The sequence below is a fragment of the Phytophthora sojae genome, assembly GCF_000149755.1.
Source record: "Phytophthora sojae unplaced genomic scaffold PHYSOscaffold_3, whole genome shotgun sequence".
NCBI lineage: Eukaryota > Oomycota > Peronosporomycetes > Peronosporales > Peronosporaceae > Phytophthora > Phytophthora sojae.
The window spans coordinates 3,018,853-3,040,734 of NW_009258117.1; the positions used below are offsets into that span (position 1 = coordinate 3,018,853).

Here is a 21,882-nt window from a genome sequence, read left to right on the forward strand (position 1 = left end):
TTGGCGACCCTTCCGTGTGCGGCTCAGGATGCGTTGGGCCGCCAGTGGCTGCCTGCAACACACTTAGCGATACTCACGTCGGCGATTGCCATGTGCTCCCCTCCTGTGGAGAGGTGGCCGCCGGATCCAGCTCACGGCGCTCCATCCGTCCATGGTCAGAGTATTCAGTCATCCGCTCCACACTTCGCGATACTCACATCGGCGATTGCCATGAGCTCCCCTCCAATCGCACCTCCTGCGCCAAGGCCGCCGCCGGATCTAGCTCACGACGCTCCACCCGTACATGGCCAGAGTCTTCGACCTCGCGATGAGCGCCGAGCGCTCGGTTCAGCCCCGCCAAGCTTTCTCAAGAGCAAGAAAGAGTCCTACCAAGCATACTTGATGCCACGCGCTGAGTATAACACGAACCAACCGGCGGCAGTTTATGCATCGAGTCCACCCCTTCGCGCTCGGCTTGTGTTCGACGACAAAGCCTTGCTTGCGGAGGCGGCATCGCCCCCTCACGGGTATGCTACACCTGCAAAGTCACCCGGCACCCGTTTTCGGCGGACTACGCCGACCGGTGGACCTCCATCAAGTTGCGAGTCACTGGTTACGAGAAGTGCTTCACGCAAGCGACTTGCTGCTAGCATGGATAGAGAGCATGGCGGGGCTACATCTGGCGATCGATCTGCAACTCGTGAAAGTGCTCAGCGGAAACGAGCCACTCAAACCAACAGTTGTCGTCGCGGGCTATCGCCACACTGGGGCCACCGCGAATGCAATGGCATGACGTCTCCCGTAGGCGAGCAGCAAACGAGCACTCCATCGAAGACACACCAGAGGTCAAACAATGAGAAAGGCAAGCGGACGTCTCGAAAGAAGAAGCAGCAGCAGCAGCAGCGAGATGACGCGCAGCTCGATCGCAGGACTGCTCCATCTGGGGTTGAAACTGGGTCCGTTGTTCCGAACGCTAGCTCGGTACTTCCACTAACCTCAGCACCTGTACTTTTTGAAATGTACAAAAAGCGCAAACCCCAGAATTGGCAGTTTATCCAGCTCGTTTGCAAAGATGAATTTCGGGGAATGAACAAGCAACATCTCCGGTCCGAACACGCTCGCTGTGCGTATTGCACCAGGTGCAACAAGGAAATCAAGTTTGAGAAATCCTGCACCACTTGCGTCTCGAAGCACATGGCCAAGGTGCATCCCAAAGATCTCAAGCAAGCGGTTGAAGACATCGAAGCCCAAAAACGGGACCAAACGCAGACGCTAGTTCATCAGGACTTTGGAACGATGCCAACGCGCTCGGCATTCCAAGAACCGGCCACTCCGGAAGAGCAGGATCGATGCGATAAGTTGGCTTCGATTTGGATCGCGAAGTCAGGTCGACCTTTTACTATCGTCAACGATAAGTACTTTCGAAAGTACTCAAGGATGCTCAACTCGATTCAAGGATATGTGAAAACTGTCAAGTTTTGGAAAGGGCGAGAAGGAGTGGAGATTGTGGCCGCCGAGTTGCGTGATGTGCTCAAAGAGAAAGTTGGTGTTGACTGTGTGTATTATTCAGCTTCAACGGACATACATTAAAAATTTTTTTTACAAATTGAAACTATGGACGGCTCGGAGTAAACGCGGCTTCCTAAGTTTCACGCTGCATTATTTGGACGAGAATTTCAAGATGCATTGCTGGATCCTCGAGATAAAACCGCTTCCCGGAAAGCACGACGCTTACAAAATTGCTGATGCGTTGCAGGAGTGTTTGACTGACTGGGGTCTACGCAAAGAATTCTGCGTCAAGTTTCTTCGCGATGGAGCTTCGAATGGACGGAAAGCGTGTGAGTTACTGGGCCTCGATTCGATGTCGTGTCTCGCCCATACGCTGCATCTCATCGTGGGTGCTGGGATTGTCAAGAAAAAATCGAAGAAATCTTCTACCGTGCTAATGGCGGCAGCAACAACGAACAATGATTTTGAAGCTGCACTTGATGAAGAAGCGTGTGAGGCAGTCGAGGAGTTCGTTGAAAAATCGTGCGAGGCCTCAACGACAATTTCGCGTACTGATCTGGACAAGCTGCGCGCTGTAGTTGATAAATTTCGCAAACTGGCTACATTTTTTAGCCACTCGACTAAGGCCATGGATTGCTTGAGAAAGCTTCAAACCAAGGAGCTTCTCCCCCAGACCGACTGTGCGACCCGTTGGAACAGTACTTACGCGATGTTGCTGCGAATGATTGAGATCCGTGGTACATTGGATGGTTTTTTCGAGCATGTTGCCACAACAGGCGAGTTTTCGGACTCTACCGCTGAGCAGCCAACCGCTGAGCATTGGCTGGTGATACGATGTTTGATTGTTTTGCTTCAGCCGTTTGCAGAGGCCACCGATGGGCTAGGCGGCCAAAAGTACCCTACACTCGCTATCGCAGTTCCGGTACTTCGTCAAATCGAGAGGAAGCTCAAGAATACCGAAATGTTCGATGCGACCATTCGCTCTGTTGGCAAAGAAGACTTCGCGGGCCGAGTCAAGTTGCTTATGGACTCCGTGAGGAAAACGTTCATTCAACTCTTCACGGATAGATTCACAAGTAAGCTTCCTGAAGAGTTACTATGGATCTCGGTTCTAGACCCCAGATGTGCTGAGCTCATGCACCTATCGCAGCAGGAAGCGGCCATCGACAAAACGCGTCTGAAGTCGGCGGCAATAGCGATGGCCAAAGAGATCAGTGCCGACAATGATGATGGCAGTGCTCTCGGTCGCCGTTCTTGCGCATCGGACCCACAGTCAAGCGCCAGAAAGGAGCATATAGCCTGGTTGACGGATGTTTCCAGTGGCGGTGTTGGAAATCGCGCAGTGAGAGCCTGAAAGATAAATGTGAGTCTGAGATCACGCTGTACTTGAGTGATGCACAAGGAACTGCTGCTACGGTGAATCCATTGAAGTGGTGGACCAAGGAGCGCCGAGGAAAGTACCCTATCATAGCAGCTTTAGCGCGGAAGTGGCTTGGGTGCATCGCAACTTCAGTGCCGTCTGAACGAGCATTTTCCCAAAGCGGAAATGTGGTTACGTCAAAACGTTGCTCTCTGGATCCTGAAATCATACGTGACATCATGTTTGTCGGAGAAAACTACGCGGAAGACGATGATAATTTACCGAGTGATGAGAGTGGCGGCAGTGATAAGGATTAAATACGTAAGTAAGCCCGTAGCACGTGAGTTAAACTGTCAACATAAAATATATAGTGATCCCGTTTATTGTATGATGGTTGCACCTTCAACAGCTAAATTCCTTACCCGGTTAAATCTTGCTTTATCCAGCAAGCGCGGTCATACTGCGAAATGTCCGGAGTACGATGCGCACTACGCTGGATTTGTCGTTGATGTCCTTCTTGAACATGGTCACCTTGGTAAGCAGCCACCGACGCATACAGCAGCATCGGTGTACCTGGCAGCTACGGCTTCTTCGCTTCACTGAACTCTCTCAGGCGCGTCGCCCTACGTAAGCAGAATTCAAAGCACCTTGTCAGTCATCGCAACAGTCTATATCGTCCTTGCAACATGCCCTACTGAGCACACCGCGTGGAGCCCGCGCACAACGTAGTTCATCCTCCGCTGCTTCTTAGACTACCGATAGATTTACCACGACGAATAGAACATGCCGTCGTGCACAGTCACGCACTCGGGACGAATCCATCAGTCCAGCGATGCTCACCGCTAGCGACGATGCCCGCAGCTGGGCCCTTCAGCGGGGGAATAAAATGACACGTGGTCTACGGCACTCGTAACGCAGTGTAGACGGTTGATTAGACGTCTAGCGTGTAGTCGCACGAGAATACTACGTACCATATTAGCATCTTCATCCCGCCCGCAGCAGCAGCTTCCAAGCTTCTCGCCTCACTAGACTTGCTGTTGGTGTGAAAATGGACCAATAGAGGACAGGGACCAGTAGATTTTGATTTTGATCCAATCATCTGAGCTGTTCGTTATCGCTCGTTATCTAACATAAAAAACGGATACCGTTTACTTTTTCGTTGTCCAGATAACAGCAAACGTTGAAAGGCCTAGGCTACATACATTTACGACCACCACAATCCATAGATACGTAGGATTCCTATTGGCTGAGAGCAGCATCTTTTAGCCAATGAGCGACATGCATAGCTTTGGAATTCTGCCAACCAGCCGTTGGCAGATTCCTATCTTAGAATATTACATTTAGAGGAAGTCAGAAACATAAAACAAAAATAGCAGTTCTCATCTTTTACCAAAATCCGCTACTTGGAGTCTTTATCTCGATTAAAGTATACTCGTGGATCTCGAGTATACATAACTCAACTAAAAGAAACCTACGCTTCCTCATACACGTGCGCATACGTGTAAGCCGTAGTAGTGAGCCAAGGTAGGCCCACTACAATCGACGAGCTGAAGCAAGTGGTTCGAGAGGAGAGGCCTGAGTATTTTGTTGACGACGCGCCTTCCACCTCAATCTTGCTATATCTCGCAAAGAGGGAAAAGGAGTGGCTTTCCAGGAACTCGGAGGATATTGACCGTATCGAGCGTGGGGATTGCTCCAGCGTGCGTGATTTACTGGTGAGGCCAATAACGTCGAACAGGCAAGTAAAGGATGTACTCCAAGGTACACCGCAGCCGCTTGCAAACTCAATCCACGTAATCGTGGTGAAACCAATGTTACGCTGCAGTATCCCCGGGTGTCGTCCTTTTGGCATCAATCTAGACGCGATCATGCACATCAACGATCTGAAGAAAGCAATCAAGGAGGAGGCGGCTGAAGAGTTCGCTGGTGTAGATGCTGGGAAAATTCGGCTGTATCTTGCACATGAAAACGGAGTATGGTTGACGTTTTCATCGCCTATTGCCAGGGCCTCCGAAAATAGCATTGTCAATAACATTATTTCAGAAAATAACAATAAATTACGCATTTCGGCGGGTTCAGCCATCTACCGTGATAATTTATTGATGTGCTTTGTGATATTACATAATTTATGACAGTTACCTTTATATAATAATGTTAGCGTTTTACCAGCCATCTTCTCGCTTCCAGTCGTTCAGAAGAACTGGAATCACTGGTTGTCTGCGTTGCTAGTTGCAGCTCATTTGGCAGCGCTCACTTTTCAATTTTCACATCTCAAGCCTCCAAGACCTCATCCAGCATGGTTCGCGCTATCCGCCCCCCTCGCCCTACCTACACGAACTCCCAAGTCTCGGGGTTTTACTTCCGCCCGTGTCGCGACGAGAACGACGAGGTGATTCTCGAGTATTTCCGTTGCCGTTGCGGCACGGTTCGGAAGCAAACCCATAGGAACGGGTACTCCAACCTGATGCAACATATCAGGCGGGAGCACCCTGACTACGAGACCGTCATGCTCGACGCTACGACGGCGGAGACAGGCTCCCTCGTGAACTTCGTCCGCCACTCGGCGCTCAACCTCCACGGCTGGATGGTTTGGATTGTCATGTGCAACCTGCCACTCTCTTTTTGTGAGAGCCGAGAAGCTCGGCGGTACGTGTATGCATAAGGTCATTGTGTTTACATTACTACGGAAACTAACAACTTTACTTTATGGATGTTATTCGGCTACTCCAGCCTGGACCCCATCTCGGAGGAAACGCTGCGGGCTGGCATGGACGGGGTCGTCGTCGCCGTCGAGCGTTCGATTGCGTCGGAGCTCCCAGCACGCTTCGGCATCATGCTCGACGGCTGGACACACGCATCTGAGCACTACATCGCCGTGTTCGCGTGCTATGAGGTGAACGGCTGTCCCAAGACAACGCTACTCAGCATGGCCCCGCTGCTGGACGCGCTGGACGACGATCTCTCCGCGCAGGGCCATCTCGAGTTTCTAACCATGCTGCCGCGCGATTACGGCGTACAGCTGGCGCAGTGTCGCTTCCTCGTAGCTGACAACTGCGCCGTAAACCGGCGGCTGGCAACTCTTATGAGTGTGCCGCTTGTTGGTTGCGCAAGCCACCGCCTGAACCTTGCTGTTCAGGCGGGCATGGCGTCGCATGAGGAAGACCTAGCTGCTGTGCAGACGCTCATGATAAAATTGCGTACTCTCACCCAATCTGCCAAACTACGGTAAGCGCCAATGTGTATGTGTGGTGTGTCAATATGTCTCTAACACAATTTGTGTAATTTTGTAATTTTTTTTACAAAATTGGTTGAAAACGCCACTTCGGCCTGTCATTCGCCAGGACACGCGCTGGAGCTCTACGTTCGAGATGGTACGGCGCTACCTCCAGCTCCTCGAGTTGCTTGACGCCGAAGACGACGACCTCATGGACCTGCTGCCGCCGCCGGCGATGAACAAGCGACTGCGGGCATTGTACGAGGAGCTGTGCGACATCGAGTCGGTCTCGAAGGCCCTTCAAGGCCACGACGTCGACCTGCTGGACGTTCGCGAGTGGTTCGACGAGCTGATCGCTGTCAAGCAACAATATGGGCGCTACATTGGTAAGTTTATAACTGTTGAATTTGTGTTTAATATTTTCACTAACAATTGTATAATGGTTTTTATTTTGCAGGGCCTCGGGCCAACATTGTGCACAACCCAGATTTTGAGGCTGGGTGTGTACGCGTTCTCCGCGGGACGGCGCAGCGGCTGACGCGTGCTGAAAAGGCCGCTTTGTAGCCCTTCGAAGCTGCCAGACCGGACGACGCGGCCGCGAGTGAAGAGGAGGAGGATCCAGCCGCGTCGTTCGTGGAGCGTCTTCGGAAGCCCCGGCGGCTTGCACAGGACCGTGTCAAGTATGAGCAGCTGAAGAGCATCCCACCCACGTCGAACGTGGTGGAACGCTTCTTCAGCATTGCTCGGGTAACGTTTGGTCATCAACGAGACGGCCTGCTGCCACGCACGCTTGAGACGATTTTGTTTCTCCGCCAGAATCGGTCGTACTGGGATGCAACGACTGTGGACAATTTGAGCTAGATGATAAGCTAACTGGTGTCTTGTTAATAGACTTCATGCTTTTCATAATGGCATTATTTATTGTGGTACGTTGGGGGCAATGCCATAATGTACTATTGTATTGGTAGGAGCGTCAGGGGATAATTTATTCAGCAACGCCCAACCTACTAAATAAAAATGCCATATTCGGAGGCCCTGCCTATTGCCAAGACATTGATGGTGGCGGAGCGACACTCCAGCATGGACGCGATTTTTTCAAGAGAGGTATTGTCGATGGCACAAATTGAGGGCCTTTTTGCTGACGTGTTTTCAATCCACGTGGTTGTCATGAGTCCGAGCATCACGCTAAAGCCGCTCCGCGACGTACCAAGCAGCAGGCGCTTTAACTGGGATATCCTCAATGCCAGGCTGCTTGAACTACAGTGATAATCCGACTGGACAATGGGGCGTGGATCGAGTGAAATGTGTATCATGCGTTGAAGTGTTTTACGGTTTCGAGTATTTCGAAGGTACACAGTGCATCAAAGCCATTTGTAAGTCAGTGAGCCCAACACAATTCGGATATGTTCATGGACAAAGCTACCCGTGAATGTGTATCTGACTTGTTTATCTTCTCTCGAATGGTGGTGTTTCTAGTGCCAGCGAACGCAAACAAAAGCACCACATTAAAAGCCAAGCGGGAGGCGTATCAAGATCCAAATGACTTTTTATTCAAAGTTATCAGTTGTGTATGTACTGTGGGCACACGAGATGAGCCACTCATTGGCCCTGGAAAACACCGCGAGCGACGCCCTGCTCCTCCTCCTGCTGGCTCGCGAACGAGTTGAAGATCTGCTCCAGTGTCGTCTGCGAGACGCTGTACTCGCGGATGTGCATCTTGGTCTTGACATCTTCGACGAGCGCGAACATCTTGGACAGCTTTACCTCGTTGTTGTGGCTGCGCACCTTGAAGCGCGCGAAGTCGTTCTGGCGCTCCATCACCTGCACTTGTCCCGATCCGAAGGCCCGTACAAGGTAGTCGTTCAGCTCGTCGAAGCGCGTTTCCTCGACGCACCAAGAGCAGAAGGCCTCGGCGCGGACGAACCCGTCGCGCTCCATGGCGGCGGCCAGACTGTAGCCAGTCGGGTGAGAAGCATCGACTCGCTCGGCGAACTGGGCGTTACCGAACGCGCGGCACTTGTCTTCCAGTTCCATGGGAGTGACAAATTCGCTGTCGGTGCCGAAGATGCGCTGGACCAGATACTCCAACTCGTCCGCCGTCGGCATGTCGAGCTTCACGTCGAACACGAGGCCATCGCCGAACCGAGACTTGAGGTGCTGCACACTGCCCAAGCAGCGGAGCCGACCACCGACCATGATACCGACGCGAGAGCACAGCGCCTCGCACTCCTCCATGCTGTGAGTGGTGAGCACGATCGTCGACTCCTTGCCGCGAGTCGAAATATCCGCGATGACGTCCCACATAAATCGTCGACTAACCGGGTCCATGCCGGTGGAAGGCTCGTCCAGAAAGATGATGGCCGGGTTGCCGATCATGGCGATGGCCACGGACAGCTTGCGCTTGTTGCCGCCACTGAGACTGCCAGCGAGCTTGTGCTCGAAGTCACCGAGGTTGAGCTGCTGGATCTTCTCCATCACGACGCGCTCCAGTGAGTCTCGTGGAATGCCCTTGATCGCACCGAAGAGCTCCAGGTGCTCGCGGACGCTGAGCAAGTCGAACAAGGCGTCGAACTGGGGGCAGTATCCGATCTGGCGACGCACTTCAATCTGCTGCGAGAGGATGTCGAAGCCGTTGAGCGTGGCTGTGCCATGTGTCGGCTGGACGTCACCCGTGAGCATCTTCATCGTCGTGGTTTTGCCGGCTCCGTTGATACCGAGGAAGCCGAAGCACTCACCACGCTTCAAGCCAAAGGAGAGGTTGCGCACAGCCACCTTGCCGCCAGGGTAGACCTTGCGGAGTCCCATGAGCTTCACCGCGTCTCCGTCGGCTTCACCATTGGCAACTCGTTGTGCTTCCTTCTCGACATCCTCGTCTACCTCCATCTCTTCGTTAACAATTTGGTTTTCACTCTCACCCTCTTGCGCCCTCGCAAATGTCTTGGAGTAGTCAAGATACACTGCCAGGCTCATGTACAAGACGGCAATAAGCGCGAGGTAGAGCAGTTCGTATCCGATGACATCTCCGCTGAACGGACTTGTCTTGCCTTCGCTGTACTGGATGGTGTCGATGTTATTCGTGACCATGCTGAGGAGTCCATTTCCAAGGTCGAACAGCGGAGAGAAGCGCCAAATGAATTTCAAGACCGAGTTGACGTCTGAAGTCGAGTCAATCGTGTCCAGAATAAAGGATACAATCATCAACACCACGCCGATCATGAAGTTGAGCACGATCGTGTACGTCTGCGCGGACGCGTGCTCCTTGAACAGGAACGACAGGCAGTACGTGAACGGGCAGATCGCAAATCCAAAGAGGACGAACAGCAAAATGACCGACGGGAACGTTTCAGACGTGCAGCTGTCGCAGTCTTGGCCCGTGAGCGACGAGATCTCGAACACGTTGATCAAGATCAGCGCGCAAGCACACGGGAAAATGTACATCACGAAGTCCCAGATGTAGTTGGACATCCAGAATGCAGGCAACGATACTCCAGAGACGAGCTGCTGATGCTTCGAGTTGTGCTCCGCCTGTTTCTCCTTCACCAGGAACACAACAATCGACGCCGGCAGGAACGTGAATGCGATGCAGATGAAGAGCGCGGCAACAAATGATGTGGAAGAACTGAAGACGGCTTTTGCTGCGGCTGTGTACGGTAACGGGTAGTTGTTCACCTTCAGGTCCACGGTCGAGGTTCCTGTTTCGCTCGAGCTGTTTGCCGCGAAGAAGCGATACACAGCCTGGTCCATTAACGCCTTGAAAATCGCCGATGAGTGCGAAGCCGTCGTGTTCGTGAACACGTTGTAACCAAACAAGTTCTGCGTGCTGTCGCCGTACACCAAGTAAGCTCCATACTGGCCCTCCACGAGATCAGCGCCCTTGCCATATCCACGCTCGTAGACCTGCTGCCCCAATGCAACGCTGTACCCGGTCGCGCCGCTCGCATTGATGGTTGGATCCGTGTAAGTGACGCCGAATACTGTGGGGGAATCCGAGTCAAATGCCGGTTCCGAAATCGACAGTGACTGCGCGCTAGCCCCGGAGTAATAAGAAGACGCCATCACCTCGCTACACCATTCTCCGGCGCCACCTCCGGCCTGGCAGAAGTAGGGCGTCGGCGTCGCGCTTCCGGAGAATGCGTCCGTTATCAGAGCCTTGAGAGGGTCATCACTGATCTCCAAACTTCCCTTGAGGATCCCCAATCCAGCAGCAATGAGTAAAACGGGCAATGCAGCGACATAGATGATGGCCTTCTTGTCACGCTTGGCATAGCGGAAGCGCTTCAGGACAAGAGCACGCAGGTGCCTCTGGAACATCGACTCCGTTGTGATGATCTCGTCGCATGGTTGATAATATTCTCCCGAGTCCGATGCATCCCGTCGCGCATTGTTGCCCAGAGTGTGCTGGTTGTTCTCGTCGGCCAGCTCCGCCACCTTGATGAACACCTCCTCCAACGTAGTCACGGACACGCCATAAGACAGGAGACCCAGCAACTGCAACTGACGGTCCATCTCGGCAAACATGGCGGCAAAGCTCGAGGAGCTCTGAAGCGGGAGCTGGAACGCGATCTCGCTGCCGACGTTGCTCAGAAGCTGCGCAGAGGGGACATACGAATTCACAAAAGCAGCCACGGCATCATCGTCACACATGGCGTCGTCCTTCACGAGGGTCAAGTTGTAGCCCGCACCGAAGCGGTTCTTCAGGAAGAGCGACGAGCCACAGCAGCGTATCTCGCCTTCCGCCATGATGGCGATGCGGTCGCCCAGGATGTCAGCTTCGTCCATGAAGTGCGTCGTCAACACCATCACGCGGTCGTTGCGGTTGTTCAGCAGAATCTCCCACGTGCTGCGACGGCTGTACGGGTCCATGCCAGACGTGGGCTCGTCCAGGAACACCAGCGAGCTGTCACCGAGCAGCGACACAGCCACCGACAGCTTGCGCTTCATACCGCCAGACAGGTCGTTGGGTTTCGAGTTGCGCTTCTCCGTCAAGCCGACCTCGCGGATCTGACGGTCGACCACAGCCTGCAGCTCTTCGTCCGCGTAGCCCTTGATCTGTCCGAAGAACTGCAGGTGCTCCTGGACCGACAGCTCAGGGAACAAGACGTCGTGCTGGAAGCAAATGCCGAGCGACTGGCGCATCTCGTCCATGTCTTCGTTGATCGACATGCCGCGGTAGGTAGCGTTTCCGCTGGAGGGGGCAGTCATACCAGTGAGCATGGAGATCAGCGTGGTCTTGCCGGCACCGTTGTGACCCAGCAAACAGGTGATCTGGTCCTTGTACATGGTGACATCGAGTCCCTTGACCGCCACCTTCTCGCCTCCAGGGACCTGGAACACCTTGCGAAGTCGCTGCACAGTGAGCGCCTCGCCGCGATGCTTTTGATCACGGAGGTCTGAGCTCACAGGTTCGAAATTTGGATCCAAATCCAACAGGAGGTTATCCGTCAGGGTGTCGGCCGGTTCATCGATCGTCACTTGGCGCTGCTTGCGGCTCCGCCAGTACGAAGGTGACACCGGGAAGTACCATTTGAGGGACGTGCCGTACTCCTTGGGCATCACCTTCGAGAAGTACAGACCAAGCACAGTGTAGAGCACCGTATCGAAGGCAAACATCAGGATTGCTGTGCTCAGGCGGTAGTTATCGCTGAGCGTGTCCATCGTCGAGAGCTGCACGCCTTCCCCGGTCTTCTCAGCGTTCGCCAGTACATTGACGCCAAGTGACAGCGCCACTGGGGAAAACACCGAGCCTATGCGCTTTGAACTCTCAGCCGTGCCGTCGGAATATCCTTGTGAGATGACGTACATAGCAAAGAAAGCCACCATGCCCACGAACGCGCCCACACGAGCCTTGCTGAATAGTGTGCTGATGAGGAACGCCAGCGCCAAGACGCTCAGTCCAAACAGGAAGAAGAACAGGAAGGTGACGATCAGCGAGCTGTTCGGGAAGAGTCCAGCCAGACCAGCAAGCGCCTGGACGACCGCGCCGACAAAGAGGATAGCCGCGTACGTGATGTACCACGTCAAGAAAATAGTCTTCTCGGTCACGCCAAGGATCTTCATGAATTCCCGCAGACGCAGTTCTTTCTCTTGGATGAGCACCACGAGGATGCGCGAGATCGTGAATAGATATGCCAAGATGAAGACGATGGCGAATACGCTTGATACACTATCGTAGAAGGGCGAGCTGGTGTAGTCGTCGGCGGGGAATGGCGCAACGGTAGCGCCCAGTACAGACTGTGGGGCTTGGCGCAGAGGCGTCAGCAAAACTTCCTTGGTGTTGTTCGACAGCTCGGCCAGAATACCGGACAATGTCGTATTACCAGACAGGTCGAAAGCACTGAGAGCTTCCTGAATCAAGGCATCTTCGCTCAAAACGTCAAGGAGCGTGTTGTCGAGCTCGGACGAGGCTAAGGCGGTAGTCTGAGGACGCTGGCAAATGCCTGTAGTGGACTGGTTGGCCGAGTTCCACTCGGGCATGCAGGTCACAAAGCGGGTGACAAGGGTCTGCAACGTCATGAACCCCGTCACAGTGTACACCGAGTAGTAGTCTGTTTCGATGTCCTTCTGGAATGATTCCACGTCGGATAGAGAACTGTCTGTGGTTGGTACGCGACCCACAGAATCGATGTCATCCCCCTGGGTCGAGTTCAGACGCAAAGAATACTCGATGGACGCAAACGTTCCGATGTCGTCGCCCGACGGAGCTGAATCGAACACAATTGCGGCGAAGATCTTGGGGTTCTCGAGGTTGTCGCCGTAGTTGTCGCTCTTGACGTACTCCGTCAGCGCGTCGTTCGAGTCGAAGAAGTGGATGCTTTCCTTGAATGACGGAACCGTAAGAGACTGGCTCGTCGAGTTCAGGAGATCGACACGCGGGTACCACAAGTCCATCGCCTCGGCGAAGTAGTTGCGAGTGAAGGCGTTGTCGGGGGCGATGCCGACCTTGTAGGGCACGACCTTGCCGGCGCACTCCGTCGGGACGCTGTAGGGCGACGAGTTCGTGTCGACCAGTCCCTCGGCCAACACCCCCGTCCTGCACGCAGCCAAGTCGGACGCTGTGAGCTCTTCCAGGCGCAGGCCGTCGTCAACGGACTGACGCCCGAGCTTGAGCATCAGGCCGGTCATGGTGGACTCGTGCAGCGCGAACTTGGGCAGATCGGCGTCGACCCACTCGATGGTTTGACCCGTGGGCTGGAACAGGTTGTAGCTGGTGCCCGCAGTGTTGTCGGCGTCATCACTCCAGCCTGCAGGAACGTCGACAGTCGTTGTTAGTTGCTTCAGCAACCCAAGGACGAGGATGAAGAAGGCTGGCACGAGGATCTCGCACGCAGTCGCGACAAGTTGGCGGGTCTTAATAAGCCAGTTCTTCCACAGCAGCGCCCGCATGAACGTCCAGGACGTGCGTCGCTGGGCCAGGTTCTCATTCGAGCTCTTCATAAGCTTCTCCTGGAGAGTCATTGGCACAGACTCGACCCGATTGCTTCGTGATCGGAAGCCTCGGTGTTTGCTGCCGTTGAAGTGTGCACTTGATGTCGAATCGAGGAATGGCCGATGTTTAATCAAAGTGAAAGCCAACAAGCCGAGTTTTTGGCATAATCAATCCGCGAGTAGATTTGAAGATGCGCTTTCAGAGTAATCGCCAACGTGTTTGACACAGCAATGGCTGAAAGCGACTGAAAGCCGAAACATCTGCTGCAAGGCAAATGTCTCGGAGTCATCACTGCGTGGTATGATTCAGGATGCACATCACATATATGCCCAAGCAGTCACCGTCGGCTGAGCAAAATCCATTGTAGTATAGGGGAGAAGACACCTCTCGACCCGACAAATGATAATTGCAGATCCCTCTGGAACTTGCTTTGATGGCAAAATACGACTTAGAGCAATACTAAAATGCAGTTAAGCAAGGTGCAATAACTGGTAAAGTGCTTACCTTTCTACTACAATTAGTGCAGCTTTGTATTGTACTGAGTATTGGTAACCTGAAACAAATACAGTACCGGTACTTCCTCCGTTTGGAAATGATCACAGGAAGTCACCATGATGGGTTGATAGTTTCTGATCTCAGTCAGGATTTGTATTGAGTGCTGCACCGCCGTTTCGCGGTGGTAAGCTTGGGCTTTAATTCTACATGTACTGGCCCCTGTTCCGCTCGCCTGCGGACTTGCTGCACTACTCACCGTATGTAGGGTAGGGCGGGTTCTATTGGGGGCCGCAAAGCACGATGAGGTTTTCGGGGCTGCCTTCGCTGCGCTTGGCAGCAGAATAATTATACCCAATGGCCCTCTTCAGCTTAGCCTTGGAACTTCGAACCTGGAAGAAAGTTCCAAAGGGCGTTTCTGGTTCGGTCCTCAGTTCATGTTTTTGATGGCACGAAAGTTCATTGGAGATACCGGCAGCCGTCAGGCAGGCCTCCCGAAAAATCAATTAGTAGAAAAATTAATTGACATTTTTCTCATGGAATTATTTATTTCAACGGTACTGACGTGAACTGCAATTATTTCGGTGTATGACTCGTAATAGCGCTTTATTGATGTAGCAATACAAGCAACATAAAATCAATATACTCATATATTCGTCTTTTCAGTATGATCACAGGTTCAGTCGATCCCGAACTCGACTTGAAACCATTATATTCAATCAATACTTCATATTAGCATTTTTACATAATATAAACATGTAAATAGGGAGGGTTTAGTTACTATTTGCGTAGAAATTATTGAATGCATTATTGATTCGGTGATATTGAGACGTAGCAATTATGTATTGTTCTTAGATAAAACAGTCCCTGCATTATTTATCATAGTGCTTGTTGCACTACTATCTAAAAATGCCATAATCGGGAGGCCTGCCGTCAGGTGAAGCATGCGCGATGGAGATGAAGCCGCTGCCAAGGGCTCATCATGCAGTCTGTCTGACAGTTTCAGTTTGTATTTGAGGATTGTATGAGCAACGTCTACCTGCTAAAGTAACGAGCTAGATACCACCGTCGCTTCTGAGCCTACACATCTCATCAGCCCGCTGCATGGTTGAAACGGCCCAGGCAACTTCTGTCTAATTTCCCCGTGGACAGCGTCACGGTCCCTGTGCCCCCGAACGGCATCGCCTTCCCTCCGAGAACCGAAGCCCTCTCCACTGCACTTGTCCAAGCAGATCTGCGTTCCTTGCTGCCGTATATGGTGCAGGCCATCTTGAAGCGCTCCAGCAGCGTTGTTGTTCCCCCAAGGCGCTCCGTATAGCTGCCTCTCCACTGCGTTTTCCCCCGGCGCGCCATGAACTTTACCGATATTCTCATCCACGTCGCAGGCCTGCTACGTGTGGCGCAGGCCATATTGACTCTCAGCCGAATCCCGCTCGTCACTACGGTGCTGAGGATGGGCTGCGAGAAGCACACCCAACGTCTTGGTGACCTGCCAGAGTCGCACGCATGCCATGAAGGCACCGACGTCCGGTTGGGACCACGGCGTCACCCGTGGACTGGTTTCTAATGGGAAACGGCGCGGTGGACATGTAGTCCACCGTGGACCCCCCACAGGCTCCGCCTTCCGGCTGACGGTAATAAACCGCCGCAATACGCCGCCGCATGCAGCGACGCAGACAGCCAGCTTGGTCCACGGTGTCACCCGTGAGCTGCCACGCCATGATGACCAGTCAAGACGTGGACGACATCCAGGTGGGTCCACGGTGTCACCCGTGGCCTGGTTTCTAATGGGAAACGGCGCGGTGAGCCACAAGTAGCGCCACCGTGGATCCCCCACAGGCCCCGCCTTCCGGCTGGCGGTAAGAAACCGCCGCAATACCTCGCCGCGTGCAGCAACTCAGACATCCAGCTTGGTCCGCGGTGTCACCCACGAGCTGCCCGGCCAAACATGCACGCACGTCGGTCAGGTGCACGCCGTCCATCGGAGCTCAGGCCACCAGGAACGAGAGGCTCCAAAGGGAGGAAACGTCGTCCAATCGTGGCCAATCAGAGCGCTCTCGGTGCTCACCGTCGCTCTCTGATTGGCCAGACCGCTGGGTCAGCTGGCTCTATCGCCGCGCTGCCCGCTGATTGGTCCCCCTGGTGTCTTGAGCTCCACGGCGCAGATTGACGAGTGAGGCAGTCTGTCTGACGACTAGTACTTCGGCATGTGCAGGTGCGTGCGCTATTCTTCACCAGTCTCAGCTTTTACTGTAAATTGTTTCTTGACATGTGTTATTGTGCGCTATCGTAACAGAAGCTGACGCTGCCCTCATGGTCTACGCTGCAGTCGGCTGTTGGAGCTGGTGGGGCAGCAGCCGATGAAAGAACGACAAGAAGGCGACAGCCATTCTGGCGTTGGAGATCGAGAGCAGCAGCAGCAACAGTAGTCTAGCGCCAAGGACCTGACGACCGCCACGAAGCTGTGTATACTCAGCTGTGGCGTCGGTTGGATGGTGCATCCACGTCGCCAGTAGCAGTGCTAGCAGTGCTAGCCTAGCACAGATTGGGGGCAGGGCGGGGTCGGTGTCTTTGGTATGGTGTTTGACGACGAAGGATGTCGGAGAGAAGAGCAAGCTGGCTAGGACAATGCGCACTTCGCGAAATGGGCGGGCAATAGTCCACGGTGAAGAGCGGTCCTCTGGTACATTCATTGATCTTTGGCAAGAAGACCTTCGTGGATGCTTAGTTGTACTTGTATGTCACCAATCATTGCGAGCGCAGGAAATACTGGCGACCTGCTGCAGATATCCACGAGTATCGGCACTAGTGAGCACGACGAGCCGGGGGACCAGTTCGCGCACATGTTGCAGCTTGGTCACGTTCTTCCCGAGTCGTGTAGCTGGAACGTGGAGACGTGGGCAACAATTACTTGGCTTCACAGTACGTCTCGGCTCAGCTATCGCCACTGTGCGCCGTCACCTACGGCATCGAATTGGGCGGCTGGTGCTGCTGTGTCGACGGTGCGTCGCCCTCCATCTCACAGGCATGCAGTCAACACTACAGCGCAAATGTTTTCATCGTGGATGCCAACATGCAACTTGCATGTTGCATGATGGAAGCTGGAAGCCGACCTATACAGTATCTCTGATTGGTTGTAATAATACTGGGGAGAAGCATCGGGAAAGCGGGAAGTGGCCAAATTGGTCAAAGTGGCCCGGGAAACTCCCCAGTATCTTTAACAAACCGGCGAAAGGATCATCCTCGTGCTATTACGGATCGCCGCTCTGTGGGGCTGGCGCTAAGGCGGCTACTTAATCTGTTGCTGCTAATAAAGCACGTTTTCTCGCAAGGGTGTCGGATTATTAAATGTCCTTAACTGTCTTCAGAAAACCGAAATGATACTCCCATAAATGACGATAACGGTAATTTAAGATAGCTGTCCTAACAGTCCTGATTAGGACAAACTTTACGACGGTTAGGACAGTTAGGACAGTTAGGACACTCCCCTGGGTACATACGTTCTATTATAATAGATATATATATAGTGTACTTTACTATACTGTACTTGCTGTTCTGCCACTAACGTGATATTGAGGTGGGCATTCAAGCTGGCTGGCTGTCTGCGTTGCTGTGTGCGGCGGCGTATCGCGGCAGTTTATTACCGTCAGCCGGAAGGCGGGACCTGCGGGGCTACATGTCCATCGCGCCGTTTCTCATTAGAAACCAGTCCACGGGTGCCGCCGTGGTCCCAACTGGACGTCGGTGCCTTCATGGCATGCGTGCGACTTTGGCAGATCACCAGGTCGTTAAGTGTGCTTTGTGCAGCCCATCCTCAGCACCGCATTGACGAGCGGACTTCTGCTGTAAGTCGGAGTGGCCTGCGCCACATGAAGCTGACCGCAACAAGATGGATATCCGTGGAGAGGCCCGTTCGAGGCGCGGAGGGGTGGAGAAATCGCAGTAGAGAGGCAGCTATTCGGAGCGCCTTGACGACAGCGCTGCAGGAGCGCTTCAAGATGGCCTGCACCATATACGGCAGCAAGGAACGCGAATCTGGTTGGACAAGTGCAGTGGAGAGGGCTTCGGTTCTCGGAGGGAAGACGGCGCCGAAGGGACGTAGGGACCGCGACGCTGTCCGCGGGGAAAATAGACAGAAGTTGCATCGACCGTTTCAACTATGCGGCGGGCGGACTGCAACCTTTTGAAACTGTTGAGGTGGGCAGGATACGCTCGCGTTCGCTCTTGCCTGCGGACTTAGCGACGGCACTTCGGGGGGCCCGCCCCTCTCTCGCTTTGCTCGGGGGGGGGGGGGGGGGGGGGGACGCCGCTTCGCGACCTGGGACGCCGCTTCGCGACCTGCCCCACCCCCTCGTGCCTTACGCTAAGTCCTCGGTTCGGCCAGGCGCGGTGTCTAGGAAAAAAAAATTCGGGTTGCAGAGCTCGCGTTCGCTCGCTCGCGCAGACACGCCCCCGCCTGATCGGCGGGTGTTGGCTAGCGGTGAATGCACTGAGTGAGCCTTGCGCTCGCATTCGGTCGCCCTTACCCGTGCTCAGCATTTTGGTCTCCCTAAAGCGAGTGGGTTGCATTCCACAGCCACACCGCGCTTGCAGCCCATAGTGATGGTGTAACAGGGTTACACGCACAAGTGGCTACAGTCACTTGTAACTCTAACAGACACGACGTCTGTTAGAGGTTCGAAAGACTTTCTCGACCTTGGTGTAGACACACCAAAGGCTACATACATTTACGACCACCACGACGGGTGGTCCATAGAGACTTAGGATTCCTATTGGCTGAGAGCGGTATCTCTTAGCCAATGAGCGACATGCATAGCATTGGAATTCTGCCAACCAGCCGTTGGCAGATTCCTATCTTACAATATTACATTTAGAGGAAGTCAGAAACATAAAACAAAAATAGCAGTTCTCATTTTAACCCAAAAACATTATTTGGATCGTTTATTTAGATTAATCTATACTCGAGTATAATTAACTCTAATTTAAACTAGGCTACGCTTCCTCACATACACGCGCACACGTGTAAGCTAAAGCAGTGGGCCAAAGTAGGCCCATTACAGGTGGATCAACAAATGTTCGGGCGTTCTGGCCCATGCCGCTTTGTATGACTATGACATCGACTATTGTAGTTCCCTAGACAGCTTGCTCAACACGCACGCTACGTCTTGCATTGGCACCTCATTGTTCTTCAAATGCTTTCACGTTATAAGCTGCTTTGCCTCATTAAGGACTAAAGTGAGTCGCTAAGTTTCCTTCACTATGCGGGTATCTCACCACGGCAAACGCTAGTCGAGTATGCAATCTACATAGATGTACTGCTTCCTTGGCTGTGGTAACCACACCTGTGACGCTCTTGCTCACTCCCCGTAAAACAGGCTTTACTGCTCATTAAAACAGTGTATCGTCGTGATAAAAGACCATTGAAATGTCTATTTATCCTATAATTCGAAAGCCTGCAACCTAATTCGTCGCTCAGCTTAACAAACGCCTGTTCACTGTGAAGATAAAAGTAACCCTCGAGATAGTAACATTAACATCGTTAGTAGAAGGTGGCCCTGGATAATCTCTACACTAAGTTAAGCTTACAATCACACTGTTGGTGCTTAAAGCCAGGTAAAATGTGTGTGTTTTTGGCCCCGCAAAACGGTATGATAAACGTGAGCCCTAACCTCTACTTGATCTCTGATTTGCTTCCTGTAAAGAGGGTTCAAAAGGACATAAAACGAATGTTTATAGGGGGGGTTGCCCCAATAAGGAAAGATGTCATTCAAGCCACCATCCTGTCATACTTTGTAATAAAACTAGTGTAAATCAGTCGATTTGTGTTTTTGTTGAAAATATTAGAATTTTAAGACCCTTACACTTGACATTTGTATTGGTTCAGTACCTAATTTTTCTGTGGACCACATATTTCAAGTCTCGAATTAATCCCTATTGGGCTTCTCGTACCACAGATTAGCACTACCAGGATTAAAGCATGAAAATGTATTGTGGGAACCGATTAGATTGTCTAATTGGAATATACATCCGTTGGTTAAGCAGATGATTAAGCTTAATCGGGTCGGATTTACTAAATCTGACCTCCTAATTAGATCGACAGCCTAAGATTTGTACTCTGATTTGACAGAGCAGTCTGTTGTGCCTACATCGCCATGTGGCAAGCTGATTTAGCTACTCCACGACTTACAAAGCCTTGGGCGGCTGATTTGCATGCTAATCAGCCCAAATGTCCGACACCCACTCGGCATTCGGCGGCCCATTTAAAGTAAAACCGACAAACGCTAATGCTGACGAGAAATGACAGCGCAAATACATGACTTCACAACTTGATAAATAGATAGCAGTACATATCGACTGCTCACAGAAGCGTATTTAATGCACGCGATGCTATTCCTCGTTAGTAGGTGCGCGAAACATTAGCTCGTGGCGGTAAGTGGTCGTTCCTCGCATTGCAGGCGGTAATGAGGCAACCCATATTATATTAACCTTACACCGATTTATACCCTTACCGATGCCATATGAAATCATAGGAATCCTCGATTTACTACTAGTGAAATCTCTCATAAACGCTGCTTTATCAGCTAATCCGCTCGGACAATCTAATCGGTTTCCACAATACTACTATGTCTTAAAATTGTTAATACATACCACTCTTTGATTCGTCTCAAAATTGATGCACCTAATTATATTAGGTTTCATTATGTTGCACTGTTCACGCTCTGTACTGCTGAGACACAATTGCTGCGGCTTCCGGCGAGCGATGCAAGCTCACTGGGAGTCGTCCCTGCTCGAGCTTGTCCTTCGCCATGTGCAGTGGCTTGAACGCGTTGCCCCCGGCGTCCTTGATGCACGAGTCCATCGAGCCCTGAAGACTCAAAAAGGCCTTGTTGATCGTCGACGAGGGGAGCTCCCAGTACGCATCGGTGACGGCGCTGATGAGCTCGTCGATGTTCCGGGACGAGCGGAGTCGTTGGCGCGCTTGAATGGCCGAGAAGATGGAGAGGTCGAGACAGTTGAGGTCCGGCGAGTTCGGGGGTTGGCAGCGGAGCTGCACGTTCAGGCCCTGCTGCCAGGCGGAAGTCATGAACTGCGGGTCATCGGGACTAATGTGCGCGGGTGCGTTGTCCTGCTGCACCCAGACACGCTCTCCTGCGCTCGTCCACGGCCACCGCGACTGGATAGCTGGGAGTAGTTGTTGCATCAGCATGACACGGTACGTCTCTTGGTTGACGCGCCCTTCCTTCGTCTCGATGGTACCAGCAGCACGCCGCGCACTCGTCCTCACAGCAGGGGCTCGGACCACGAAGGGCCAGATGCCCAACTTACCGTCGAAGTAGGTGCCAGAAGCAGCGTGCCACCGCGGTCGCGCCACAGCCGCCAGCACCATCACCTCGGTGATGTAGCGCTTAGAGCGCACCTAACGATGCGGTGGTTCTTCTCCTGGAAGCAGGTAGTAGCGGCGCCTCACTTCTGTCAAATAAAACAGTTTTTCATCAGTCATACTGTCGTGAAAACACAGCAAAGTAGGATCGAGGTGCGAGATGCACCAGGCCATCCTGGTGGCCTTGTTGACGTCCGTCAGTAACGGCTTCACGTTACTGACATGAGCCACCAGTTGTCCTCCTTTGACACGGCGTTGGAGAGTCGCTCGGGCCACACCGCACACTGCGGACGCTGACCTCAGCGTGCTGCGCTGCGCGAACGGCGTGATGCGCAGTTTCTCCAACTTGGCGGACAGGTCGACCATTGGGCGGCCGCGGTCATGGCGCCTCGAGTCCGCCCTCAAACACCCGCCTCCGCCTTGGCTCGCTTCCAGACTCGCGCGATCGTCTGGCTTGACACGCGAAACTTGCCCGCCACCTCTTTCATCGCGCCCTTGCGAGGTACGCCGTCTACCGAGCG

At 53.0% G+C, this 21,882-nt stretch overlaps 5 protein-coding genes across 5 annotated transcripts; 4 read left to right on the top strand and 1 right to left on the bottom strand.

The window, feature by feature from the left end:
* Positions 1 to 90: 90 nt before the first annotated feature.
* PHYSODRAFT_298411 (hypothetical protein) lies at positions 91 to 1,569 on the top strand (the record flags this gene model as incomplete). Its single annotated transcript, XM_009524608.1, has 1 exon — positions 91 to 1,569. The coding sequence occupies one exon, from the start codon at positions 91 to 93 to the stop codon at positions 1,567 to 1,569; it is 1,479 nt and encodes a 492-aa protein (XP_009522903.1).
* A 640-nt stretch (positions 1,570 to 2,209) lies between these two features.
* On the top strand, positions 2,210 to 2,842 carry PHYSODRAFT_492009 (hypothetical protein; the record flags this gene model as incomplete). The annotated part of the gene is made up of 2 exons (XM_009524609.1): positions 2,210 to 2,382; positions 2,431 to 2,842. 2 exons carry the CDS (start codon positions 2,210 to 2,212, stop codon positions 2,840 to 2,842), a joined length of 585 nt encoding a protein of 194 aa, XP_009522904.1.
* Positions 2,843 to 2,907: 65 nt separating this feature from the next.
* Positions 2,908 to 3,165, top strand: PHYSODRAFT_496077 (hypothetical protein; the record flags this gene model as incomplete). The annotated part of the gene is made up of 1 exon (XM_009524610.1): positions 2,908 to 3,165. A coding segment is annotated over one exon (258 nt), but the record flags the coding sequence as incomplete, so codon positions are not given.
* A 1,979-nt stretch (positions 3,166 to 5,144) lies between these two features.
* PHYSODRAFT_245860 (hypothetical protein) lies at positions 5,145 to 6,923 on the top strand (the record flags this gene model as incomplete). Its single annotated transcript, XM_009524611.1, has 5 exons — positions 5,145 to 5,494; positions 5,579 to 6,073; positions 6,204 to 6,448; positions 6,520 to 6,566; positions 6,627 to 6,923. The coding sequence occupies 5 exons, from the start codon at positions 5,145 to 5,147 to the stop codon at positions 6,921 to 6,923; spliced, it is 1,434 nt and encodes a 477-aa protein (XP_009522906.1).
* Positions 6,924 to 7,661: 738 nt separating this feature from the next.
* PHYSODRAFT_494903 (hypothetical protein) lies at positions 7,662 to 13,445 on the bottom strand (the record flags this gene model as incomplete). The annotated part of the gene is made up of 1 exon (XM_009524612.1): positions 7,662 to 13,445. One exon carries the CDS (start codon positions 13,443 to 13,445, stop codon positions 7,662 to 7,664), a length of 5,784 nt encoding a protein of 1,927 aa, XP_009522907.1.
* Between the last annotated feature and the right edge of the window lie 8,437 nt (positions 13,446 to 21,882).